General features: G+C 47.4%; 1 protein-coding gene across 23 annotated transcripts in view; it reads left to right on the forward strand.

Annotated features, from left to right (window-relative positions):
* The window catches only part of FKBP15 (FKBP prolyl isomerase family member 15), an 85,982-nt gene extending 63,715 nt beyond the window's left edge, over positions 1–22,267 (forward strand). For 9 of the 23 annotated variants that reach the window (XM_043530617.1, XM_043530621.1, XM_043530619.1 and 6 more), the window contains 10 exons: positions 6,272–6,358; positions 7,630–7,766; positions 8,050–8,205; positions 9,032–9,184; positions 13,217–13,309; positions 13,897–14,022; positions 14,874–14,981; positions 16,455–17,200; positions 17,833–17,926; positions 19,642–22,267. In XM_043530617.1, the coding sequence (XP_043386552.1) occupies positions 6,272–6,358; positions 7,630–7,766; positions 8,050–8,205; positions 9,032–9,184; positions 13,217–13,309; positions 13,897–14,022; positions 14,874–14,981; positions 16,455–17,200; positions 17,833–17,926; positions 19,642–19,719 (1,778 nt within the window). In that variant the 3' untranslated portion in view covers positions 19,720–22,267. The remainder of the gene's footprint in view (positions 1–6,271; positions 6,359–7,629; positions 7,767–8,049; positions 8,206–9,031; positions 9,185–13,216; positions 13,310–13,896; positions 14,023–14,873; positions 14,982–16,454; positions 17,201–17,832; positions 17,927–19,641) is intronic. The other 14 variants (XM_037879438.2, XM_043530624.1, XM_037879437.2 and 11 more) reach the window with 3 other exon arrangements.
* The last annotated feature ends 799 nt before the right edge of the window (positions 22,268–23,066 follow it).

Genomic DNA, 23,066 nt, shown 5'->3' on the forward strand with positions numbered 1-23,066 from the left:
GCTCTAAGCAACACCAGGGCTAAAAGTGTGTGCCGTGCATTAACAAACATTTTTGCCAGGGTAGGTTGGCCCTCCAACATCCTTACAGATACGGGAACTAATTTCCTGGCAGGGACCATAAAAAGCCTGTGGGGAAGCTCATGGGGTGAACCAATTGGTTGCCACCCCTTACCACCATCAAACAAATGGCCTGGTGGAAAAGTTTAATGGAACTTTGGGGGCCATGATACGTAAATTCGTAAATAAGCAAGCCAGTAATTGGGACCTAGTGTTGCAACAGTTGCTCTTTGCCTACAAGGCTGTACCACATCCTAGTTTAGGGTTTTCACCATTTAAACTTTTGTATGGCCGCAAGGTTAAGGGGCCATTACAGTTGGCAAAGCAGCAATCGGAGGGGTTTACGCCTTCTCTAGAAACTAACATACTGGACTTTGTAAACAACCTACAAAATGCCCTCTGAACCTCTTTAGCCCTTGCTAAAAAAAAAACCCTAAAAGATGCTCAAAAAGAGCAAAAAGCCTGGTATAATGAACATGCCAGAAAGCATTCCTTCAAAGTCAGGAACCAGGTCATGGTCTTAAAGGCGCTCCAGACCCATAAAGTAAAAATGTTGTGGGAAGGGCCATTCACTGTCCAAAAGTGCCTGGCAGTGTTAACTATCTCATAGCATCCCCCACCTCCAACCGAAAGCCTAAGGTGTACCATGTTAATTCTCTAAAGCCCTTTAATTTTTTGGAATAAAAGGTTTGCCAGTTTGTCAGTCCTGGTGCAAGTGCTGGAGGAAGCAACTAGGGGCAGAGCTCTTCTTGACCTGCTGCTCACAAACCGGGAAGAATTACTAGGGGAAGCAAAAGTGGATGGGAACCTGGGAGGCAGTGACCATGAGATGGTCGAGTTCAGGATCCTGACACAAGGAAGAAAGGAAAGCAGCAGAATACAGACCCTGGACTTCAGAAAAGCAGACTTTGACTCCCTCAAGGAGCTGATGGGCAAGATCCCCTGGGAGAATAACATGAGGGGGAAAGGAGTCACAGAATAATAGAATATCAGGTTGGAAGGGACCTCAGGAGGTCATCTAGTCCAACCCCCTGCTCAAAGCAGGACCATTCCCCAATTAAATCATCCCAGCCAGGGCTTTGTCAAGCCTGACCTTAAAAACTTCCAAGGAAGGAGATTCTACCACCTCCCTAGGTAACGCATTCCAGTGTTTCACCACCCTCCTAGTGAAAAAATTTTTCTTAATATCCAACCTAAACCTCCCCCACTGCAACTTGAGACCATTACTCCTTGTCCTGTCCTCTTCTACCACTGAGAATAGTCTAGAACCATCCTCTCTGGAACCACCTCGCAGGTAGTTGAAAGCAGCTATCAAATCCCCCCTCATTCTTCTCTTCCGCAGACTAAACAATCCCAGTTCCCTCAGCCTCTCCTCAGAAGTCATGTGTTCCAGTCCCCTAATCATTTTTGTTGCCCTTCGCTGGACTCTCTCCAATTTATCCACATCCTTCTTGTAATGTGGGGCCCAAAACTGGACACAGTACTCCAGATGAGGCCTCACCAATGTCGAATAGAGGGGGACGATCACGTCCCTCGATCTGCTCGCTATGCCCCTACTTATACATCCCAAAATGCCATTGGCCTTCTTGGCAACAAGGGCACACTGCTGACTCATATCCAGCTTCTCGTCCACTGTCACCCCTAGGTCCTTTTCTGCAGAACTGCTGCCTAGCCATTCGGTCCCTAGTCTGTAGCTGTGCATTGGGTTCTTCCGTCCTAAGTGCAGGACCCTGCACTTATCCTCATTGAACCTCGTCAGATTTCTTTTGGCACAATCCTCCAATTTGTCTAGGGCCCTCTGTATCCTATCCCTGCCCTCCAGCGTATCTACCACTCCTCCTAGTTTAGTATCATCCGCAAATTTGCTGAGTGCAATCCACACCATCTTCCAGATCATTTATGAAGATATTGAACAAAACCAGCCCCAGGACCGACCCCTGGGGCACTCCACTTGACACCGGCTGCCAACTAGACATGGAGCCATTGATCACTACCCGTTGAGCCCGACAATCTAGCCAACTTTCTACCCACCTTATAGTCCATTCATCCAGCCCATACTACTTTAACTTGCTGACAAGAATACTGTGGGAGACCGTGTCAAAAGCTTTGCTAAAGTCAAGAAACAATACATCCACTGCTTTCCCTTCATCCACAGAACCAGCAATCTCATCATGGAAGGCGATTAGATTAGTCAGGCATGACTTGCCCTTGGTGAATCCATGCTGACTGTTCCTGATCACTTTCCTCTCATGTAAGTGCTTCAGGATTGATTCCTTGAGGACCTGCTCCATGATTTTTCCGGGGACTGAGGTGAGGCTGACTGGCCTGTAGTTCCCAGGATCCTCCTTCTTCCCTTTTTTAAAGATTGGCACTACATTAGCCTTTTTCCAGTCGTCCGGGACTTCCCCCGTTCGCCACGAGTTTTCAAAGATAATGGCCAATGGCTCTGCAATCACAGCCGCCAATTCCTTTAGCACTCTCGGATGCAACGCGTCCGGCCCCATGGACTTGTGCACGTCTAGCTTTTCTAAATAGTCCCCAACCACCTCTTTCTCCACAGAGGGCTGGCCATCTACTCCCCATGCTGTGATGCCCAGTGTAGCAGTCTGGGAGCTGACCTTGTTAGTGAAGACAGAGGCAAAAAAAGCATTGAGTACATTAGCTTTTTCCACATCCTCTGTCACTAGGTTGCCTCCCTCATTCAGTAAGGGGCCCACATTTCCCTTGGCTTTCTTCTTGTTGCCAACATACCTGAAGAAACCCTTCTTGTTACTCTTGACATCTCTTGCTAGCTGCAGCTCCAGGTGCGATTTGGCCCTCCTGATTTCATTCCTACATGCCCGAGCAATATTTTTATACTCTTCCCTGGTCATATGTCCAACCTGTCACTTCTTGTAAGCTTCTTTTTTATGTTTAAGATCCGCTAGGATTTCACCGTTAATCCAAGCTGGTCGCCTGCCATATTTACTATTCTTTCGACACATCAGGATGGTTTGTCCCTGTAACCTCAACAGGGATTCCTTGAAATACAGCCAGCTCTCCTGGACTCCTTTCCCCTTCATGTTAGTCCCCCAGGGGATCCTACCCATCCGTTCCCTGAGGGAGTCAAAGTCTGCTTTCCTGAAGTCCAGGGTCCGTATCCTGCTGCTTACCTTTCTTCCCTGTGTCAGGATCCTGAACTCAACCAACTCATGGTCACTGCCTCCCAGATTCCCATCCACTTTTGCTTCCCCCACTAATTCTTCTCGGTATGTGAGCAGCAGGTCAAGAAAAGCTCCCCCCCTAGTTGGCTCCTCTAGCACTTGCACCAGGAAATTGTCCCCTACATTTTCCAAAAACTTCCTGGATTGTCTATGCACCGCTGTACTGCTCTCCCAGCAGATATCAGGAAAATTAAAGTCAACCATGAGAACCAGGGCGTGCGATCTAGTAGCTTCTGCGAGTTGCCAGAAGAAAGCCTCATCCACCTCATCCCCCTGGTCCGGTGGTCTATAGCAGACTCCCACCACGACATCACTCTTGTTGCACACACTTCTAAACTTAATCCAGAGACACTCAGGTTTTTCCACAGTTTCGTACCGGAGCTCTGAGCAGTCATACTGCTCCCTTACATACAGTGCTACTCCCCCACCTTTTCTGCCCTGCCTGTCCTTCCTGAACAGTTTATAACCATCCATGACTGTACTCCAGTCATGTGAGTTATCCCACCAAGTCTCTGTTATTCCAATCACGTCATAGTTCCTTGACATCACCAGGACCTCCAGTTCTCCCTGCTTGTTTCCAAGGCTTTGTGCATTTGTATATAAGCACTTGAGATAACCTGTTGATCGCCCCTCATTCCCAGTATGAGGCAGGAGCCCTCCCCTCACAGACATTCCTGCCTGTGCTTCCTCCCGGTATCCCGCTTTCCCACTTACCTCAGGGCTTTGGTCTCCTTCCCCCGGTGAACCTAGTTTAAAGCCCTCCTCACTAGGTTAGCCAGCCTGCTGGCAAAGATGCTCTTCCCTCTCTTCGTAAGATGGAGCCCGTCTCTGCCCAGCACTCCTCCTTCATGGAACACCATCCCATGGTCAAAGAATCCAAAGCCTTCTCTCCGACACCACCTGCGTAGCCATTCGTTGACTTCCACGATTCGACGGTCCCTACCCAGGCCTTTTCCTTCCACGGGGAGGATGGACGAGAACACCACTTGCGCCTCCAACTCCTTTATCCTTCTTCCCAGAGCCACGTAGTCCGCAGTGATCCGCTCAAGGTCATTCTTGGCAGTATCATTGGTGCCCACGTGGAGAAGCAGGAAGGGGTAGCGATCCGAGGGCTTGATGAGTCTCGGCAGTCTCTCCGTCACATCGCGAATCTTAGCCCCTGGCAAGCAGCAGACTTCTCGGTTTTCCCGGTCAGGGCGGCAGATAGATGACTCAGTCCCCCGGAGGAGAGAGTCCCCGACCACCACCACCCGCCTTCTCCTCTTGGGAGTGGTGGTCGTGGAACCCCCAACCTCAGGACATCGCATCTCATGCCTTCCAACCAGCGGAGTCTCCTTCTGCTTTCTCGCCCCAGACATATCATCTGGTCCACTCTCCGCAATGGTACCTGTGGAGAGAACATGAAAGTGGTTAGTTACCTGTGTCTGTGTTACTGGAACCCGGACATTCCGCTTACCTCTTCTGGAGGTCACATGTTGCCAAGCTTCTTCACTGGCCTCTTGGCTCCTCTGTGCAACCTGCTCTATATCTTTAGAGCTTTGTGCCCCTAGAAGCCTATCCTGAGTTTTGTCCAGAAAATCCTCAGTTTCTCGTATACAACGCAGGGTCGTTATCTGTTGCTCCAGACCTTCAATCTTCTCTTCCAATATGGAGACCAGCTTGCACTTTGCCTTACCGGGTGTCTCCTCAAGCCAAAACTACTATAAACCGGAAGATCCAAAACATGTTACAAATGGGTGTAATCTGCCCCCTAACAGTTCATGGGCATCTCCAGTCGTTCTAGTTCCCAAACTAGATGGAAAGATACGCTTTTGCGTGAACTACCGTAAGCTAAATGCTATAACTTGCCCAAACAGCTATCCAATGCCACGCACAAATAAGCTATTAAAAAAACCAGGACGTGCCCAGTTCATCTCTACCTTAAACTTAACCAAGGGGTACTGGCAAGTACCGCTGGATAAATCTGCCAAGAAAAGCAGCCTTCGTCATCCATGTAGGGCTGTATAAATTTAATGTGCTTCCATTCAGGCTGCAAAATGTACCCGCCACTTTCCAAAAACTTGTAAATAGTCTCCTAGTGGGATTCGGAAAATCTGCAGTCGCCTACCTTGACAATGTGGCCATCTTTTCTAATTTGTGGGCAGAACATGTGAAGCATCTGCAAAAAGTCTTCGAGCGCATAAGGGAAGCAGAACTAACTGTTAAGGCTAAAAAGTGTCAAATAGGCCTAAACAAAGTAACTTGCCTTAAACACCAGGTGGGTCAAACTATCAACCCCTTACAGGCCAAAGTAAATGCTATCCAAAAGTGGCCTGTCCCAAAGTCAAAACAGGTCCAATCCTTCTTAGGCTTGGCCGGATATTACAGGCGATTTGTACCGCACAACAGCCAAGTCTCCACCCCTAACAAACCTAACCATAAAACACAGCCAAATATAGTTCAGTGGACTAAAAAGTGTCAAAAGGCCTTTAACCAGCTTAAAGCAACATTCATGTCTAACCCTGTGCTAAGGGCCCCAAACTTTAACAAACCTTTCCTAGTAACCACAGACGCATCCAAGTGTGGTGTGGAAGCAGTTTTAATACAGGAAGAACCGAATCAAAAATTCCATCCTGTCGTTAGCAAAAAACTGTCTAAAAGGAAAAGCCACTGGACAATCAGCAAAAAGAAATGTCACGCCATTGTATAAGTTCTAAAAAAGCTACGCCCATACGTTTGGGAACGGCATTTCCACCTGCAAACCAACCATGCTGCGCTAAAGTGGCTTCATACCGTCAAAAACAATAACAAAAAACTTCTTCGGTGGAGTTTAGCACTCCAAAATTAAAATTTTGGAATACAACACATTTCAAAACCTTCTAACAAGATGGCTAATGCACTCTCCTGTAAAACTTTCCCAAAATCAACTGGTTAAAATCGTCCTTAAAATGTAAAAAATATTGTTAGTTTTTATATAATCAGTAGTATATCTAAAGGTGCATGTGTCTTATTAATTCTGTTTTCTCTTAAAGCTCCAGGAAAAAATCACAGCCAGTGTGGAGCAGGCTGTCCAGCACTGTCTATAATTTGGGGGGCATGTCATGAATATACAGCTACAGGTAGCATAAAATCCTTCATTTACCTGTAAAGGGTTAAAAAGCTTAGATAACCTGGTTGGCACCTGACCAAAAGGACCAATAAGGGGAGAAGATACTTTCAAATCTGTATGGGAAGGTTTTTCTTTGTGCTCTCTCCAGACAAAGAGAGGGACCAGGCAGAAAAAATACAACCTTTCCTAAACCATTCCTAAAATAAGCCTCTAAAATTACAGATTGTAAGTACAGCAAAAAAATGCTTTAGTTTATCTTTTTTGTTTTAGCTTGTAAATTTTCCTTGTTCTAAGAGGGAGGTTTATCCCTGTTTTTTGTAACTTTAAATTTTGTCTAAAGAGGAATCCTCTGTGTTTTAAATCTAATTACCCTGTAAATTTACCTTCCATCCTGATTTTACAAAGGTACTGCTTTTACTTTTTTTTCCTTTATAATAAAGTTCTGTTTTTTAAGAATCTGGTTTTTAGTGTCCTAAAAACCCAAGGGTCTGGTCTGTGCTCACCTTACCTATCTGGTTGGTAAATTATTCTCATGCCTCCCCAGAAAAGGGGGGTAAAGGAGCTTGGGGGGATATTTTAGGGAAACAAATACTCCACGTGGTCCTTTTCCAAAATCTTTGTCTAACGCACTTGGTGGTGGCAGCGGTACTCATCCAAAAACAAGAAAGAATTTGTGCCTTAAAGTTTTTAACCTAAGCTGGTAAAAATAAGCTTGGGGGTCTTTCATGCAGGTCCCCATATCTATACCCCAAAGTTCAGAATGTACCCTAACACAGCTATTCATATTTTCCCTAGGATCACTATCAGGGATATTTATGCTCTCCTCCCACCCCAGCTCAGGAGTCTCTCAGCATTTATTTTATTAACTTTATTGCCAGCGTTGGCTACGAACTGGGCTGTATTGAGTTGTCCTATCACAAGACAGACAGTGAGACCTTTGTAAAAACCAGCTCAAGAGGGGAAGGTGGAACTGGTGCTTTCTCAGCCTTGTATCTTTTGAGCCTTTTTGAAAAATGACAGCTTTTATAATGGTGTTACTGTAATCATTGGTGCTGAGGCCATTACATGGAGGGGAAGGTGTAGAGCAGATGACCTGTTTAAATATTTGGAAATAACCCCCACACAAGAGCTTTGAGTGTTACCATGTCACAGGTTTTAGTTCCCATAGAAGCCACTAGACCCTTCTGTGTTCTACTCTTGCTATGAGCTCTAAGTTTTCTCCCACTCAGATTAACCTGAAATATGAAGTGTGGAAACCCACAGTGAGCTGTGTTCTTGCAGAGCTCCAAGAATCCTCAGAAGACATGCAAGCTAAATTCAGAGCTGAGAAGCAGAGCCGCAGGCAACTGGACCTGAAAGTTACGGCGCTGGAAGAAGAGCTTGCAGACCTGAAAGTGGAGAAAGAGAACCTGGAAAAGGTAGGCCCAGGCATCTGCATTTCAGGGGAGATGCACAGTTCCAGCTGTGTGCTAGTGTTTCTGTAGACCCACACGAGGCAAGCCAAATTTTGGATTGGCAACTCTTTCCCTACAAACACCACAGTTTTGGCACATCAGTTCAGGAGTGCACTTACATAGATTTTAAAGTTCCTTGTACGTTAATGATAGTAATGACAATGAGATTGCCCACAGTGCCCCAGGGGATGAGACACTATCTGGATGCAGTCCAGACCTGTGCTCAGACATACTATCTGTTCTCCAGAATCTTGTTGAGAGGAAGAAGAAATCCCTCTTGGAGAGAAGCCAGGCTGAGGAAGAGATGGATGAGATTCGCAGGTCCTACCAGGAAGAACTGAACAAACTTCGACAGCTCCTGAAGAAGGCACGGACTTCAACTGATCAAGCAGCAGCAGAGCAGGTGAGGGGACCTCCTCCCACTGGATAGGTTTGTGAGAGTTCCAGCTGGAAAGCCTGTTGATTATAGATTGCAAATACACATTGGATAAAGCTGCATCAGTTGCTCAATGAAGAAATAGCACCCTGCTTCGCTAAGGGGATTTGTCTCCAGTGCTTCTCCTCTGCTTTGCTGGCCTTTGTTGGCTTTGCCTTTACCTCCTGCTCCAGGATTCTTACCGATGACTCCAAAGAACTACGTAACCCAGGCAGACAGAAAACTATACTAGGTGGGGAGTAAGGAAGGCTCCTAACTTCAAAAGAATGGGCTGTGATTCTGAGTTTGGTCTCCAGCCAGCTGTTATGTGGCTTTGGGGCAACAGGAGAAGCCTCAGTCCTGATGAGTGCAAATCTTGCCTGCTTGGTCTTCCAGAGCAAATGATGCAGTGATCAGAAGATAGCCAAAAGGCGTACACCCTTGTGCCAACAGAGCAGAGCTCCTTTTTAACTGGTCAGAGTGGAGTTGGGGAAGAGTAGAGTTGTTGGTAGAGGGAAGGGTGAACGGGGCTCCATCGCTGTTGGGGACCCTTCAAATAGCAACAGCAACTGGTGAAGCAAGGGGCTGCAATCTGAGCCAGCATTAGAGAATTGCCCTCCCATGGAGGATAGAATTGTGCTTTGTGTGAGGAGGAAATGGTGCAGGGATAGAACACCAACCCCAAGATGGCAGAACTAGGTAGGAGAATTTGCCTTGCTCCGGCCCCACCCCAGAATTCTCTGCTCATAAGAGTGAATGTGACTGTCATGTATTGGTAGTTCCCTGCTAATCACTTCTGTTACTTCATGGGCAGCTGTCACTCATTCAGGCAGAGCTGGAATCTGAGTGGGAAGCAAAATGTGAGCGCATGCTGGCCTCTGCCAAGGAGCAGCACTTACGGCAGTATCAGGAGGTGTGTGAACAGAGAGACTCCCAACAGCAGTGCATCACCCAGCTGGAAGAGAAGGTAGACTGCCCTCCCTTGCTAACCACTTGTCTATACATTCACTTCTCCACCTCCTTCCCACATGCTGTTGTCCTTCGGAAGCAAATGGGAGGGGTGTAGTGGGGAATCACGTACCCAGGAGTGCTCTGCCACCTTGGTGTGGCTAGTGTTTTCAGTTTCCTGGCTTCTCAGAGGAGATGATGGTTCCCCTCTTGGCTGGAGGATGTGTCTGGATGTTGCCCCCCTTAACTCCTGGGTGGTTGGGATTAACGAGGAGACTGGCTGTTGATGTATTAGCAGGGGTTCTGTATGGGGCAGAGAAGGGGCATGCTGACCTCAGGACAGAATTAGCTAGCGGGAAATGCTGCAGCTGATGTCTACCGAGCATGACAGTTTTTCTGAGGGGAAAGGTCTGATAGGTCTGGTGGAAAGGGAATAGTAAAATGCATCTCTGCTGCTGATTAAATTAAACATAAAGAACCAAAAAAGTGCCACCATAGCTAAACAACAAAGTAAAAGAAGCAGTGAGAGGCAAAAGAGCATCCTTTAAAAAGGTGGAAGTTAAATCTTATTGAGGAAAATAGAAAAGAGCATAAACTCTGACAAGTAAAGTGTAAAAGTGTAATTAGAAAGGTCAGTAAAGAATGTGAAGAACAGCTAGCCAAAGACTCAAAGTAATACCAAAAAAAATGGTAAGTACATCAGAAGCAGGAAGCCTGCTAAACAACCAGTGGGGCCATTAGAGGATCGAGATGATAAAGGAGCAGTCAAGGACAATAAGGCCATTGCAGAGAAACTAAATGAATTCTTTGCATCGGTCTTCACAACTGAGGGTGTGAGGGAGATTCCCAAACCTGAGCCTTTCTTTTTAGGTGACAAATCTGAGGAGATTGAGGTGTCATTAGAGGAGGTTTTGGAACAAATTGATAAATTAAACAGTAATAAGTCACCAGGACCAGATGGTATTCACCCAAGAGTTCTGAAGGAACTCAAATGTGAAATTACAGAACTAACAACTCTGGTGTAACCTATTTAAATCAGCTTCTGTACCAGATGACTGGAGGATAGCTAATGTGATGCCAAGTTTTTAAAAAGACTCCAGAGGTGATCCTAGCAATTACAGCCCAGTAAGCCTGACTCAGTACTGGGCAAGCTGGTTGAAACTAAAATAAAGAACAGAATTGTCAGACACAGATGAACATCATTTGTTGGGGAAGAGTCAGTGTGGCTTTTGTAAAGGGAAACTATGCCTCATCAATGTACTAGAATTCTTTGAGGGGGTGTCACGGAGTCCCTGGGCGATACTCTGGAACTGCTCCCCATGAAGCCAGTCAGGACTCTGGGGCAGTCGCCTTTCTGTGAGCAGCCTGTCTTCAGGACACGCAGCTCACACAGCTTCCACCTTCCTGGGTCTGACCTCGGAGCATTCAGCATCCTCTGCCCCTCCGTGCGCTTCCCCCAGCGAGTCCGCTCAGGCAGGGCTCCTGGGGAAGCCAGAGGGTCCTGCACCCCAACTTCGCAGTCAGACTTGACTCTCAGCCAGCCAGTAAAACAGAGGTTTATTAGATGACAGGAACATGGTCTAAAACAGAGCTTGCAGGTGCAGAGAACAGGACCCCTCAGCTGGGTCCATTTTGAGGGGGGGGCAGTGAGCCAGACAACCACGTCTGCACTTCACTCCATGTCCCAGCCAGCCCCAAACTGAAACTCCCCCCAGCCCCTCCTCCTCTGGGCTTTGTTCCTTTCCCGAGCCAGGAGGTCACCTGATTCCTTTGTTCTCCAACCCTTTAGCTCTCACCTTGCAGGGGGGAAGGGCTCAGGCCATCAGTTGCCAGGAAACAGGGTGTCGGCCATCCTCTGTGTCCAGACCCCTGTACACACCTGCCCTCTAGGGCTCTGCAATGATCATACACCCTTCTCCCACCCCCTAGATACTTAAGAACTGCATAGGGGAAACTGAGGCACCCCCACAATATTCGGAGGAAACATTAAGAACAGTCCCACTTCGTCACAGGGGGTCAACAAGCATGTGGACAGGGGTGATCCAGTGGATACAGTGTACTTAGATGTTCAGAAAGCCTTTGACAAGGTCCCTCACCAAAGACTCTTAAGCAAAGTAAGCGGTCATGGGATAAGAGGGAAGATCCTCTCATGGATTGGTAACTGATTAAAAGATGGGAAACAAAGGGTAGGAATAAATGGTCCGTTTCCAGACTGGAGAGACATAAATAGTGGTGTTCCCCAAGGGTCTGTACTGGGACCAGTCCTATTCAACATATTCATAAATGATCTGGAAAAGCGGGTAAACAGTGAGGTGGCAAAATTTGCAGATGATACAAAACTACTCAAGATAGTGTGATGGGGCAAGGCCAGATGGCTATAGAAAAGTAGTGGGAGACAGATATATTAGCTTCAGGCTAAACAAATCCCTGGTACCAGGTTAAGTGAAATGGAAGCTGCTCCAGGTCAATTAAGACACCTGGGGCCAATTAAGAACTTTCCAGAAGGCAGGGAGAATGCTAGGTTGATTGGGACACCTGAAGCCAATCAGGGGCTGGCTGAAACTAGTTAAAAGCCTCCCAGTCAGTCAGGTGGGTGTGCATGTCAGGAGCTGTGGGAGGAAGTTGCGCTGTTGGAGAGGCTGAGTAGTACACACCATATCAGGCACAAGGAAGGAGGCCCTGAGGTAAGGGTGAAGCGGAGCTTGAGGAAGTGAGGGCTGCTGTGGGGGAAGTAGCCCAGGGAATTGTATATGTCATGTTTCTAAAAGGTCAGCTACCATAGCTGATACTATTAGGGTCCCTGGGCTGGAGCCCGGAGTAGAGGGTGGGACCCCTTTGCCCCCTGATTAATCACTGAGACTGGGAGACAACAGAGACTGTGCAAGGAAGGATAACTTCTCCTCACCTCCCTCGCTGGCTTATGATGAAAATGGCTCAGTAGACTGTGACCCTTGTCTCTAGAGAAAGAAGGGTTACGTGGAGTGTCATTGAGCCTCTGAGGCTAGCGAAATCCTCCAGGAAATGCGGAACCCACGGAGCCAAGGACAGAGCTTTGTCACAATAGTTAAGTCCAAAACAGACTGTGAAGAGTTACAAAAGGATCTCACAAAACTGGGTGACTAGGGGCAACAAAATTGCAGATGAAATTCAATGTAGATAAAAGGAAAGTAATGCACATTGAAAACATAATCCCAACTAGACATATAAAATGATTGGGTCTAAATTAGCTGTAACCACTCAAGAAAGAGATCTTGGAGTCATTGTGGATGGCTGAGTGGATGTTTTCAGAGAATGTGCAGCGGCAGTCAAAGTGAACAGAATGTTGGGAATCCTTAAGAAAGGGATAGATAATAAGACAGAAAATATCCTATTGCCTCCATATAAATCCATGGTACGCCCACATCTTGAATACTGTGTGCAGATGTGGTCGCCCCATCTCAAAAAAGATGTATTAGAATTGGAAAAGGTTCAGAAAAGGGCAACAAAAATTATTAGGGGTATGGAACAGCTGCCATATGAAGAGAGATTAATAAAACTGGTACTTTTCAGCTTGGAAAAGAGACGACTAATGGGGGGATATGATAGAAGTCTATAAAATCATGACAGGTGTGGAGAAAGTAAATAAGGAAGTGTTTATTCCTTCACATAACACAAGAACTAGGGGTCACCAAATGAAATTAATGGGCAGCAGGTTTTAAAACAAACAAAAGGAAGTATTTCTTCACACAATGCACAGTCAACCTGTGGAACTCTTTGCCAGAGGATGTTGTGAAGGCCAAAACTATAACAGGTTCAAAAAAGAACTACATAAATTGATGGAGGATAGGTCCATCAATGGCTTAGGATGGGCAGGGATGGTGTCCCTAGACTGTGTTTGGCAGAAGCTGGGAATGGATGAGAGGGGATGGATCACTTGATGATTACCTGTTCCGTTCATTGCCTCTGAAGCACCTGGCATTGACCACTGTCGGAAAGGCTAGGTGGGCCTTTGGTCTGACTCAGTATGGCCGTTCTTATGTATGTTCTTATAATTTTTTGTTTCTTTTTTCAGCTCTCCACTCTGAAACGCTCTAGAAATGTTGAGGAGCAGAAACTCTTTGTGTTTCAGGAGCAGCTGGCGCAACTGGGGCCGATCAACGAGAAGGTAAAGGGTGAACGCTGAGGCCAACCCTCACTTATGTATTATCTTGACTGAGGCCACCGATGTTGTCCCGTTGGGAGAAGGGGAGAGCTTTGTGTTGCTTCGAGTGGCTGATATGGGCCCAGTGACAGGATCTAGCCCTTCTACCAGAGAATGCTGCTGCATAGCATCCCAGTGCAGTCATGTCCCCTCCTTGATATCCCAGGGTTGGGGGAGTCCACAGGCTCTTCCTTCCCAGCATGACTATTATCTTCACAGGGGTGGGGCGATGGTGGCTGTTGCTGGGACAATTCTGAGGGAGTTTTGTAAATGCCTCAGCTAGTGAAATCCTGCATAAAGCTGCTTTAATCAGGAACAGGAGAAAATTGCAGCTTGTGTGCGTTCTGCCTGTTAGGAGCTCTCTGCAAATTTTAGGCTTTTGTTGTTGGTTTTTTGTTTGTCTTTGCAAGAGATCTAAAAAATCATGGCATTGTGAACAAATGTGCTTCTGTCACTAACCTGTCCTGCTGCAAACTGGGCACAGCAGTAGCAAGATGTGAATGTCAGTGAGGACCTATTGAGCTGCTCTGACTTCCTGTTTCCTTTGACAGTATTCAGTCCTACAGTCCCATGTTGCTGCCCTGAAGGCTCGCTATGAAGAGCGTATCAGGGAGCTGGAGAAGGGTTCTGTACTAGAAAATCAGGAGAGATCTCCGCCTGCAGACACTACAGAGGAGGTGAGCTGGCCCAGCCAGGGTGGTCTGGTTTACCCTCATCAGAGAAGTTCTCTCTACTCCATGTGTACCCTGAACTTTTTCCCTAGGTAGGGGGAGAGTTATTTATTAAACACATGGCAGTACCTTATTCTTTGGGGGAAGCGTACCCAGAGGATGAGCTTGTTCCTGTGTAGAGTACTACTCCTATCAGGGGCCTTGGAGGGAAAGATGCAGTGTGACTCCTGGTGTGAAGTCCTGACCCCTCAATACAGATTACAACTCATAGATTCATAGATACTAAGGTCAGAAGGGACCATTATGATCATCTAATCTGACCTCCTGCACAACGCAGGCCACAGAATCTCACCCACCCACTCCTGCGAAAAACCTCTCACCTATGTCTGAGCTATTGAAGTCCTCAGATCATGGTTTAAAGATTTCAAGGAGCAGAGAATCCTCCAGCAAGTGACCCGTGCCCCATGCTACAGAGGAAGGCGAAAAACCTCTTCCAATCTGCCCTGGAGGAAAATTCCTTCCCAACCCCAGATATGGCAATCAGCTGAACCCTGAGCATGTGGGCAAGATTCACCAGGCAGACACCCAGAAAAGAATTTTCTGTACTACTTAAAGAATGAAAATCCTGGTAGTCACCTCCAGCTCTGGGGTGACGTACCATTTGCACCTGACAGTCTCCAGCCCTGGCATGCCTAATGTGAAAGGTGCAGTCTCTTAAAACAGAACTGTGGGCCCTCTTGACTTGACTGTTCAGCTGTATGGAGAAGCCTACGATGTTGGTTTGGTGACCCATTCTTTCTTACATGTTCCAAATGATGCAGATATCATGTTTATATGCTCCTCTTCATTGTTCTCAGGTGAAAAAGATCATGAATGGGGTATTTCAGACTTTGAGGGGTGAATTTGAGCTGGAGGAGTCGTACAGTGGCAAAGCGGTTCTTGGTGTTGTCATGAACACCATCAAGGTACAGTACTGATGGGATACAAACCAGCAACGGTGAGAATGAGTCTTGGGCCAAAAGAACACGTGTACCTCTAGCCGGGGTCTGGAATAGTGTGAAGCTGTGATTAGTAACCATGATAAAAAGGGTATTATAAAATAATGGGAGGAGATACAACAGTGAGGGACAGTAAAATATGGGAACCTCTTCTCCCAGAGAAACTAGGACAATGCACCTGATATGTTCAACATTCTCGTTGAGCTTTCACAAGGCAGTAGGGGATAGGCTAAATAAGACAAGGATGGTTTAATTAGATTTAATATTAAGGGAAACTGGGCACAAGAACTTGGATTATTTCTTTTAGAGATAAAAATTACCAAGTGCAACAATGCAAGCTGTCACTGTGGTACTGGAGGAAGTGGATCAGTCAGAATATGGGCATTGGAGGTGGGTACCTAGCTGAGAGGACTGAGTTCATGTTGGCTTTTTGCTGACTTGAATTTAAGATGTTTGCTCTTGCCCTTCCCAATGTACTTTAGAAAGTACACATGGCACTTTTCCAAAACCCAGCTGCCTGCTGTACCCACTCTTCCCTCTCAGATCAACTTGAGAGAAAACAGTTTTCGGTAGATTGTCTCTGCCCAGAATCCCCACACATGTAGCAGCCTCAGGATTGTCAGGTTAGGTTTGGGGCGTCAGTAGAACGTTTACACAGCCAGAAGTGAATTGGACAAGTGCTTCCTGTGTTGGCACTTGGGGGTAGGGGAAGGAAGGGTTGGGAGCTGAGAGCATTCAGGATGAGATATGACCTTTGACCTTCAGGACATGACTCAGTCCTGAACATGTCAACAGGTGGGATGCTGAGTATTGGCCGTAGTGGGAGTTGGGTGGAGAAAACATGTCTGCTCAGTGGCTGCTTTGTTGGGAGGCTCAGCAGAGAGGGCAAAGTTGAAAGTCTCATCTCCCCAAAGTGCGCTTCCTGGGTTGGTTTCAAGCCCCATTGGCTGGGGGAAGGAAGAAGGACTCTGCGCCTGCAGCCTGTGCTGTGTAACTGGACACTGTTGCCTAGTGGCTAGAAACCAGGAGTTAGGAAACGAGTTTTTAATTTCATCTCCCCTCAGTTCCAAGAACAGACAGTGACTTGCTGTGTCCCGCCCAGCCTTTGTTTTCCCATTTGCAGGTAATGCAATGCCTGCCTCTTTGGGGATTAGGGCTGCCTGATGCTTGTCTAATCTTCGCTGCAATCTTCTCAGAGTTCAAGTGCAGTTTCTACCTTAGATAGTTGCCTTCTGCAAGAGTGTAGGAACTGATCTGAAAATGCCTCAGAGGCCCAGCTAAACAAGCACCACTCAAGTGCATCTGGCTGGATGATCCTCTTCCATATTAAAGCATCAAGAGACTTTCCTTCCTTCAGTGGATCAGCAGCTGTTACAAACAGTCATGGTGGTTTGTATCTCTAGTGATTAACACTCCCTTGCCTTTTCCTTTGTTTTCCAGACTGTAACTCTGCAGCTGCTCAGCAGACAACAGGAGAGGCGAGAGAGCAACAGTGACGAGGAGGAGGAGCCTAGAACTGGAGAGAGGAAACCGGAAAGCCCACCAAAAACGAAGGAGGACCATAAAGGTGCTGTCCAATATGGGCCAGCACCAAGCACTGTGTGTCCAACTAAACCAGCAGGTGAGTCTGCTGGTATTGCTACACCTCCCAGATCTCCTGAGGAAAAGCAGAGGACCCAGAACACTACAGCATCAGAAGTGAAGATGATCCAGGAAATGCATGAAGAGCATACCTTCTCTGAATCGGTTCAGCCAGTAAAGCCCAGCCAAGGGCTGGTGGATCCTGAGGAGGATGTAGACTCTGTACTGGCTGAGCAAAGGCAGGCAAGTGCTCCCAGTGGGATAGCTCAGCATGAACGCAGCTCACAAAAAGTAGCATCTGTTCAGGCAGAAACTCCAGAGCCCTCTATTCTAGACACAAAGCTGGAAGCAGTGGAAGAGGCCATGCCTTCGGAAACCCCAGCTACAGAGCACAAGGCAGAGGAGCCTGCAGGAGGACTGGAATCCCTGCCTCTGAAAAGTGCAGAGTGGGGCAGTTGTCTGGGAATTCCAGATGCACCCAGCTCTGAAATGGGTACTAGCATTTCTGAGTTAACATCTGAGATGGCAGAGAAGGATCCAGCCACCAACCACAAAACTACAGAACCCCAAGGACTGGCATCTAGCCCCAAGCAGAAGGATTCCAGGTTAGTGGTGGTTGGAGAGTTCTGTGGCTACAGTAGCTCCTTTCTCAGTTTCCCACTGTTGTGCAGTTGCCCTGCCACTGGTGGTGGGCTAGTGTGGCCTAAACATCCGGCAGCTGGTGCTGTTACCCGTTGGTGCAGGGCAGTGTGCGAGGCTGGGCTGGCCGGGCAGTGTGCGAGGCTGGGCTGGCCGGGCAGCTAGGTACTTGTTCAGCGCAAATCTAAACAATGGTGGCTAAAATATTAGGAGCTGCAGGTGTCCAGTCTAGTGCTGTCTCCAGGGGAGAAACTGAAAAGTGCTAGTATGGCTGAGACCTCCGGGGTAGGTGATTGCAGTGCTGCACTACAAACTGGGCAGTCAGTATGATCATTGTCCCTTGTTTCTAGCTGAATCAGTGATCAGCTGTTATCAACAGCTAGCTATTGTGAAGTTCCACTCCTGGCGGCCTAAAGGGGAGTCCTGTTACTTTACTGTATAAGCCCCAACTAGTTTCACACATCCATGAGTAGCCTGTTACTACTATACAAACCTGAGTGGTGGGACTAGAGCTTATTCCTAAAGTGCAGGCAAATTGCTCTTGGCTTCCTTTCCCACACTGAGAATTAGATTCTTTTAATTCTCTGTCCTTTTCTAGTCTCGCTGAGAACGACGATGACTTGTTCAAAGTTGCAACCCATAAACCACTAAAGCCTGGAGTTTCACCCGAAGAGGAGGATGAGGAAGAAGTGGTAAGAACTTGGGGTGTGATTCACAAAGTAACTTAGGTGCCTAACTCTGGAGTTCAGGTTTCTATACGCAGCACCACTGCAGTCCACAAAACTAGATCCCTGCACCCTGACCCACACCCAGTTGGACGGGACTACGAGTGTCAGGTTTGGGATGGATGTAAAAACAGCTGGACTCTCTCAGGGTTGGATTGTGAAGCTCCCCTCCTCCTGCCCATGTGGTTGGGTGATGGCAGCTGCATGCCCTGCTCCTGCCATCCTTCACCACCTCATTGCACTGTGTGCATTGCGGTATGGAGTGCACCAAAGAGTCGCAGCGCACTCTGCAGCAGGGAGCAGCAGATGGAAGGATCAAGGCATGCAGCTGCTGCCATGCCAGCCGTAGGGGCAGGAGGCACTGCAGCAGTAACAACAGTTTAGGTTTGAGGGGAAGTGTCGGGATTGGATTGAAATGGGATTGGATTCAGGGGGGAGGAATAGCTCAGTGGTTTGAGCACTGGCCTGCTAAGCCCAGGGTTGTGAGCTCAATCCTTGAGGGGGCCATTTAGGGATCTAGGGCAAAAATTGGGGGGTTGGTCCTGCTTTGAGCAGGGGGTTGGACTAGATGACCTCCTGGGGTCCCTTCCAACCCTGATATTCTAAGAAAACAGCTCGACCCTTGGGGGCTCCAGTCAGGTTGGGTCCAGGTTGGGCCTAAAAGCTAAGGGAAACTCCTGCTTGGCTGTCACCTAACACTGTAGGTGCCTCACCTTCCACTGGAAACGTTCCCTAGACACCTGAGTTCTAGATCCTGGGGTATGTGCACTGCTGCCTCCCTCTAGGCATTCAAGTGCCTGTCTCCCACCTAAGCCTGAGGGCGCTTTGCGAACCGGGGAAGACAGGCGTTGGTCCGCCTAAGTCGAGGCCCATTCCGGTCGGCATGCTCAGAGGCTACCTGCTGGATTAGGTCTCATACAAAATCCAGGAGGAGGTGGTGGTGCTCAGTGCTTAGAGAATTGCTTGGGGTGTGTGGGAGACCCAAGTTGAATTCCCAGCAGAGAGGGGCGTGGCGGGGAGAAAGCACTTGGACAGGGATCTCCCACCTCTCAGGAGAAGACTCTAACCACAGAGCTGGGGTAGTATGATGTGGGACTCCCTCAGTCTCTCCTGTAGAAGCTATTCCACTGTGGATAACTAATGATGGAGTGATGGAAGCTGTGGGACTGGAGTTGGGATATCCCACCTCCCAGGTGGGTGCTCTGACTGCTGGGCTATGGAGTCATTCCCACTCTCTCTGGCCCAATGACTATTTTAAATATTTGTTCCACTGGCTGGGGATAATCATCCCAGGGGAGGGGGGGCAGGGAGTGTGGTCTGGTGATTAGAGCCCCAGCCTGGGAGGTAGGAGGTCCTGGGTCCAGTCCCCTAGCTCTGATCACTTTTTTCATTAGTTATCCACAGTGCAACAGCTTCAGCAGGAGAGAGAGGGAGCCTCACACTGGAATATCCTAGAGCCTAGTGGTTACAGCACTATCCTGGGATGTGGGTGATGCAGGTTCAATCTCCACCCCCTGCCTGTAGGGGAGAAGGAGAGGTCCCTGTTCAAATCTCTTCTCCCCTTGGGCAGGGAGAAGGGAAGTGAACCTGGATCTCCTACATCTGGCCAAAAATGTGCCCACCCCTGCTGTACGGAGACTGAACTCTAATAATCTAACCCTGCTTTCCATTTGGGCTTTCAGAGCATGAAAGGGCACCCTCCCCCAACCCCACTCTTTGGGGATGATGACGATGATGATGACCTGGACTGGCTGGGATGAAGAGCTGGAAGATGATTTGGATGTGGCAAGCAAGCCTGTGAGCTTCCCCTTTGGGCACATGGCCTCTTCTCAAGCGTATTTTGGACTTACCAGCTGCATTTCCTTGGGATGTAAATGGAACAGGCTTGGGACTCTCCAAAGTCCCAAGGTTGCAAGTTAACTGGGGCTGTCAGCAAGTGACAGCGCTGCTGGGCAGTTGGACCCAATCTCGCTGGCACGATCAGCTAGCCCAGTTTATGGGCAAGTTTAAGCAGCCAGCCACTCGTCCTGCATGTTCCTGTCGCTGTCCTTTTGTGTGAGCCATCAATTTGTTAATCTGAAACTCTGATGTAAGTATGAATTTTGTAACCAGTTCTGGAATAAGCAAGTCTGGCAGGATTCTGCAGCAGATACAGTGACGAAAACAGGGCAGAGAAAATTGCTCCTTTCCCAGTACAATTGATACTAAAACAACAAATATGGAATTCCAAAGATCTGTGGGATGTCAGATTAACCCTTCACTAGACACTTCTGGATCCACCTGCAGGGCTTCACATCCGGCCATCACAAACATGCTCACCGAGCAGTTAGATGCCAATTGAAAGTACATGGAGTAGGTTACTATGGAGACTTCTAATCCGAGTATTTCCTGCTCTCACACATGCCTTGTGGAAACGGAAGGAGTTGAGGTAACACAGGCGTTGAGTGTTGAACACTGAGCTGTAGAAAGCAATCAGTGGTGCTGCCTGAGCCAAGGGCTACTCTGCAAAGGCTGTGAATGCATCACAGCGCCATGGAGCTCTGATGGGCTGAGACCAGAGTGCCAGGAGAACGAATATTCTGTTAAATATGGACCTGCAGCTTCTAGTAAGTGCTTTAAAGACTCCTCTAGTGTTTCCCTTTGTGAGAAGCTAAATCCCTTTACCCTCCCTCACTAAAATGAGTGACACTGAAGGGTTATAGTATGTTCATGTGTATGCAGTATGTTCTTAATGTGTGTGCCCGCACATCCTGTAAAACTAATCCACAATCCCCTGCCAATGGAGGCACCAGGCTGGCTGAGTGTAGGATCAAGGGCGAGACTGAGATTGCCTTTCTCCTAGCCCCTCTGCCTATTGTGAACCTTCATGCTTTTAGGGCTGAGCTGTCCCACTAGCCTGACCAAACCACAAGCCGAAAAGCCTGCAGAAGAGGCAGCCTGTTGCTTACCAAGTGTACAGGTGCAGTGAAACAGAACAATTTGCAGCTCCCATTGACCATTTAACTGTGTGTGGCACTTGGCAGCAGTGCAGTTCTGATTAGGATAAATATCTGCACAACAAAACTTTTTGCCTCCTACTCACTGCAAAATCTGACTCCGTGAAACCGTTGTGTCCCACAACCCCTGGCTGTTAGCACTCCCCACCAGTCCCACAGAAGGCGCAGTCTGGTCACCACACAGTCTGCTTGCACCCACGTCCGTACTTCATTCACATCATGTATGTCCATCTCTGATGCTGGTTAGATCATCTGAGGCTGCACTTTGCCATTGGCAATAGAAAACCCACAACAACAGCACTACAGACGACAAGAAGTTAGTGGGCTCCCTGTCCAGACAGAGGAGGCAGTTACTCTGGGCAGTCATTTGCCAGTCTGCTGTGCCTTTTCTCTCTGCTGCTAAACGTGGCAGGATTGTAGTATAAACTAGAACGCCTTAGATTAAAGGGGCACTATTAAATTATAGATGAGGATGTATATATCTTAACTGGCTTATTCAGGACACCATAGGTTATTGGAACAGAATTTGTAAATCCAATTTTCATTCTTTGTGCTCTGTTTACTTTTCACTCAGCTGTGAAGTTTCAGTCTTATTTATGTTCATTTTCTAGTCATTTCACTTCCTGGGTCTCTCCTGTACACAACCCTGCAGCATTTTGAGTTGCAAATATTGCACATGAGGGGAGGGAATAAATTGCTTTTAAAAACAAACACTTCCACTTAAATTATAATAGCATAATGGAAACTGTTTAGATCTGTTCTTGGTTCTGTGAACACTTTTACAAAAATACCTGAGCAAAATTTGCAAGTGTTCCATTAAATATAGAATAACTTATTTTAACTCAGGCAGTGCAGAGTACAAACTTGATTGACAGCAGTGACTCAATACCCAAGGGCTGCTTTGTTTTAGTGAATAAAAATGGAATAAGTAGCCAAATTTAACTAAAAATATGAGAAGGACTAACTCCTGTGAACCAGCCAATGTACTGAAGTGTAAACACTTGTTTCACATAAGTCCTTTAGCTTGGGGTAGAGCACGTTGCTCTCAAGTAGAAGCTATCTAAAGTCAAAGTATGGAATAAATGTGTAAGAGCAAAGGGATTAACACATGTAAACCAGGTTTTCCAGAAGTCTCCCTTCATTGTGATGGTCTCTCTGTATCTGTCCTTTAAGTGTGATCTTTGGAATCAACATGTCTGTGGAAACTGTCCCCCACTGGAAACACCACTAACTGTATAACAAATGCTATGTCTTTGTCTCTTATACAGATTTGATAAAACCTAAAAAATAAAAGTGCAATTAAACAAATCTATTTCTGGATCATACTGTCTTTAATTCCTGCTTTTAATGTACATGTCTGCAAAGCTCACCAAGCTTAGTTGTAAATCCAGACAACTCATTTTATTCATTCTTTGTCCAATTTCCATGAAATTCCTGTCCAAAAGGAGCAATGGGCTCCTGACAGGAGGCCTGTTGAGGTGATCCAGGGTTTTTTAGGAGGTCTCTCCAGAAAGGTGAGTAGAGCCTGTACGATTAGCCCCAGAATCAGGAAGTGACTGAGATGCTACAACATCCTTTGCAATTCCACAGAGCTCAGCATAATTTGTTGCTCATCTTAACAGGCCAAGTGAATTCTTCCGTTGACTTTGCTGCTGCCTTTTGAGGGCGTGAACTAATTACACCAATGGGAAAAACTCACTCACTTGCTCACACTCTCTCTCTCCACCTCTTCGCCCAAGAGCCCATCCCCTTTTCACCTCTTCTCTTCCCCGAGCATGCCCTGTCCCCACTCTTCCCTCTCCCTGCCAGCACCTCTTGCATGCCGTAGAACAGCTGATCGTGGGGGACGTGAGGCACTGGGAGGGAGGGTGGACTTAGCTGCCGGTGGGTGCTAAACACCCGCTTTTTTTTCCATCAGTGCTCCAGACCTGGACGGATTCAGCGCCTATGACAGTAACATGGCTGCATCCCTGTAGCTGTGCCTCAGTGGTGTAGACATAACCTCAGGCTTATAGATCACAAGACCAGAAGGGACCACTGTGATCATCTACTCTGATTTCCAGTATAACAGACCATAGACCTGCCCTGAAATAATTCCTGTTTGAACCTTG

This window comes from Chelonia mydas, chromosome 16 (genome assembly GCF_015237465.2).
Source record: "Chelonia mydas isolate rCheMyd1 chromosome 16, rCheMyd1.pri.v2, whole genome shotgun sequence".
NCBI lineage: Eukaryota > Metazoa > Chordata > Testudines > Cheloniidae > Chelonia > Chelonia mydas.